Genomic DNA, 3,911 nt, shown 5'->3' with positions numbered 1-3,911 from the left:
GGGGATAGGTCAGGGCTCCCCAGAACACCCCAGGTGACTTCACCTCCCCTCCAGTCTCTCTTTTCAGAAAGCACTAGAACCGTCTGGAAAGACGTAGGAGGTTCTAGTGATGTCACCTGTGAGTCACCCAGCACTACTCTGAGCCACTCCCAGCCCAGATCAGAACAAAAACAAGCAGGCCTGACTGCCAGCCAGGCCTACCTAAATTTACCTGTCCTAACAATGAATCTTACCTCTAGCACCCACCCTTAAAATGTTTAGCTGTTTAGTGGGCATAGAGGAGGAGGGGTCCCTCAATTTCAATGGTGATCCCAGCATAACTAGGAAACTATTTAGTCTCAGGGAGTGTAAGAAAACACAGAGCCACACAATGAGATTGGAGGAGAAGCGGTTTAATTTAAAGCTGCATAAGGGGTTTTTCACTGTCAGGGTGGCAAGGATATGGAACTCTCTTCCACAATCGGTGGTGTCAGCAGGAAGTATTGATAGCTTTAAAAGACTCTTGGACATGCATCTTAGTGAACACAATATACAGGGATATAGAAAATGATTATCAACATGAAACACCAACACAGGTTGAACTGGATGAAATAGTGTCTTTATTAAACCTTATAAAAACTATGAGGGAGGGAGGAGTGGGCTGCCATTTATCCCTGTGTATACGCCCACATGTGTAAGTCTATAGTCATGTGGGCTACAAAGATAAGAAAAAGGAGCAAATGAACGGTTTAGAAGGGAACTGAAACTGAAGCATGCTCATTAGATGTGGCAATAGCTGGTCTATGCAATCTCAAGCTGCAGCAGGAACACAGACAAGGAGGGAGGGACAGTGAACATCAGGATCAATCCGTTTTTTTGCAGAATACAGAAAATGAATCCCATAGAGTGAGTATGAACAGCATGTAATACAGCGTATACTGAAGTTTTACTGATGTGGGTTTAATGACACTTTAACAGCCTCCACTGAAATTATTGAGATTTTCACTTCTTTTTTTTTTGTAAGGTTAAGGGAAAGAGGTAATTTCTGATCTAGAGGCTAACTAAATGTCCCATATAAATTCAGTATATCTAACCAGGTAACCCCCTCTCACTACATAGTTGCAGGTAAACCCAAAGGAGAGTACATAATCTGGCTGCAAAGGATGTGGATGGGTTATTTTACTTTCATATATCATATGGATTGTGATTACCTTTACATTATTTTATTGAGTGATGGGTGGACAATGGAAACTTAGAAATCAAAGGGACTCATGGAATAGTTTTGACATCTGCGTAAATATAGGGATTATGCAGAAACCATTGTTGGTTTAGCCACTGGAATGTCAATTGGCATGTCTGATCTTTGATGTGACTTTACATCGAGATACAGAAGCTTAAATATAAAGCTGCTCCTAAAAAATCTTAGGTATTTAGTCATTAATAATCACTGAATTAATTGGTATAACTGTTGGTCTCATTTTGTCGCTTGGACTATCGCTTTCTGCTTTATTCTATCCAAACACTTGCTGTGCATCCATCACAGTCTCTGTACACAGTAAATATTTTTTACTTATTTATATCTACTTGTAACTACTAGTGTAAAGTAGGTCAAGAAACCTGATCTGATTACATTTCACTGGGCTTACTGGTGATTATAGATAAATGAAGACACCATGAGACATTCCTATAGAGCTACAGAAAGTGACAGTGGCAGCTGGCTTGGCGTGTCGTTGTACTTGTGTGTTCAGCAGTTCCATGAACAAGTGTGTTGGCACTTTCAGAAAACAAGTTCTGCTCACTCAGCTTGGGAAACAAAATAAATAGAAACAAAAGTTCTTCTCAAGTTCCATAATTTTGTCCATCCTTTATGCAAGCAAATCCTCTTCCTCTTCAGTCAACCACTTTTCTGTTTCAATGGTACGTCATCACTGCGGACACCAAAGAAAGCTGGACCTAACAAACGTTTAACCCTCCACAGATATTATTTTTGGTTAACCATGGGAACTTCGTTCTCAAGCCAGATGTCCAAGAACAAGAAAACTGGTGGTCATAAATTGCAAAAAGAGCAGGCGTTGCCTAGTCCATTATCCGATTCTGATCCAAAAGCAAAACAAGAGCCTGTAAACTTTAACTTTGTTTTACAGGATGCTGCTGAGGTCCCCAGCTTCATTTGGCACATGACTAAAGTTGAAAAACTCAATCTGTCACACAACAGGTTGCCTAAACTTCCTCCTGCAGTGGCCAAAATGGAACAAATAGCAGTGCTCAATTTAAGTGGTAACAGAATTGTTCACCTTCCCAAGGAAATCGGTCTCTTGAGAAACCTCAAAGTTCTTTTTGTCAACATGAATTATCTGTGTGAGATGCCAGAAGAACTGAGTTTATGTAGAAAGTTGGAGGTGCTCAGCCTATCACACAATTTCATATCAGAACTTCCTGCAACATACAGCGACCTATTCAAGTTAAGGAAGCTAAATCTGAGCAATAACTGGATAGTGAACATTCCTTCGTGTATCTATCAGATTAGAACTCTGGATTTTCTGCACCTTGGAGCAAACAAAATTGAAAACATTGCAGAGAGTATTAGATGTCTAGAGAGCTTGAAGATTCTGATTATTAACAATAACAAGATCAGTGTGTTGCCTCGATCTATCTGTTTATTAACCTCTTTGGAACTCCTAAATTTGGATTATAACAACATACAAACACTTCCGAATGACCTGTTTTTATTAGGAAGACTAAGCCGAATTGCATGGAACCCAGTCGACAAGGGTCTTCATATTCAAAACAATCCTTTAGTTAAGCCCTTATCAGAAGTTGTAGACGGTGGAATAGATATGCTATTCAGTTACCTCAAAGACTTAAAAAATTAACCTGAATATTAATTTTATATGATATTAAGAACTGTAACTCCTCTAACTGGCATGTGAATATAGAAATGTACTAATTATTTTTTAGGGTTTTCATTTAGAATTGTTGAGTACCAGATGACATACACACTTTGTTGTTGTATAGTTTTCAAAAATAATGTTATGAAATATATTTACTGTGAAATTCAGATTACAGAATCTGCTATATTTATACATAAATAGTTAATTTGAGAATAATCATTATACATTTAAAAGAAAGCCTTTGAAATCTCACGTTGATATCATATTGCAGGAATGTACAGTATATTTCAATTTTATTGTGAAAATTTATGCTTTTAACTAGAAAGGGTGATTTTTAAAAAGTAAAAATGTATTAGTCTAAGAGGAGCTATTATATTTGTAGTGCAGGTTGTAAAATGAATGCCTTTTCTAATATATTTTTAATTTACTTATTTTGTAGTGAAATCATATAATCATATACAATATGCCATGTGAATGGGGTTTTGTTGCTGTATGTACTGTAGTGCCACCTACTGGAAAAATTCATAATTGCCTTATTGATGATGAAAGAAACCAGTGCTGCAAAAATATGGAGGTTGGTATTGCTTCTCCCTATATAAAAAGCATTTTGTCTTGTTATCCAGCAGATCTAATTAAGTTCTGTTTCACTCACAGTTTGAAGATTAGATCTTTGCTAACTTTAAATCTGCTTTTGGCTAGTGATCCAGAAAGCACTTAATCAGACACAGGCAGGAGAAGTCAGCAATGACAGCTTACTTATTTCTCACAATGCAGGTTTCTTTTATACTGAGAGAAGCATTTAGGCTGCCACTGCTGACCTTTCTATCTAAAAATCACTACCTTGCAACAAGTTTGTAGATCTAGACTCTCTTCACCTTTTCTAACCTACATGTATGTTTAGTCCAGTAACTCTGAAAATATTTAAGTCAGAGACAGCTAAACATCTAGCATTTTCAAAAAAAATGTCTTTTTCAAACCTAGAAACTGAATGGAGCTACACTAATCAACCCTATAGACACAGGTGTGAAGGTGGCTGTGAAG

At 37.5% G+C, this 3,911-nt stretch overlaps 1 protein-coding gene across 1 annotated transcript; it reads left to right on the top strand.

Moving 5' to 3' along the window:
• The first annotated feature begins 1,742 nt into the window (after positions 1-1,742).
• Positions 1,743-3,488, top strand: LRRC30 (leucine rich repeat containing 30). The gene has a single exon (XM_073632724.1). It carries the CDS (start codon positions 1,977-1,979, stop codon positions 2,850-2,852), a length of 876 nt encoding a protein of 291 aa, XP_073488825.1. The 5' UTR covers positions 1,743-1,976; the 3' UTR covers positions 2,853-3,488.
• Positions 3,489-3,911: the final 423 nt, after the last annotated feature.

This window comes from Aquarana catesbeiana, linkage group LG05, assembly GCF_042186555.1.
Source record: "Aquarana catesbeiana isolate 2022-GZ linkage group LG05, ASM4218655v1, whole genome shotgun sequence".
NCBI lineage: Eukaryota > Metazoa > Chordata > Amphibia > Anura > Ranidae > Aquarana > Aquarana catesbeiana.
The sequence above is the reverse complement of the archived record's forward strand: the minus strand, read 5'-3'. Positions and strand labels throughout refer to the sequence as shown.

What these genes read in the sequence shown, in the direction of transcription:
- LRRC30 (XM_073632724.1), top strand. Translation starts at nt 1,977, where the DNA reads ATGGGAACTTCGTTCTCAAGCCAGATGTCCAAGAACAAGAAAACTGGT.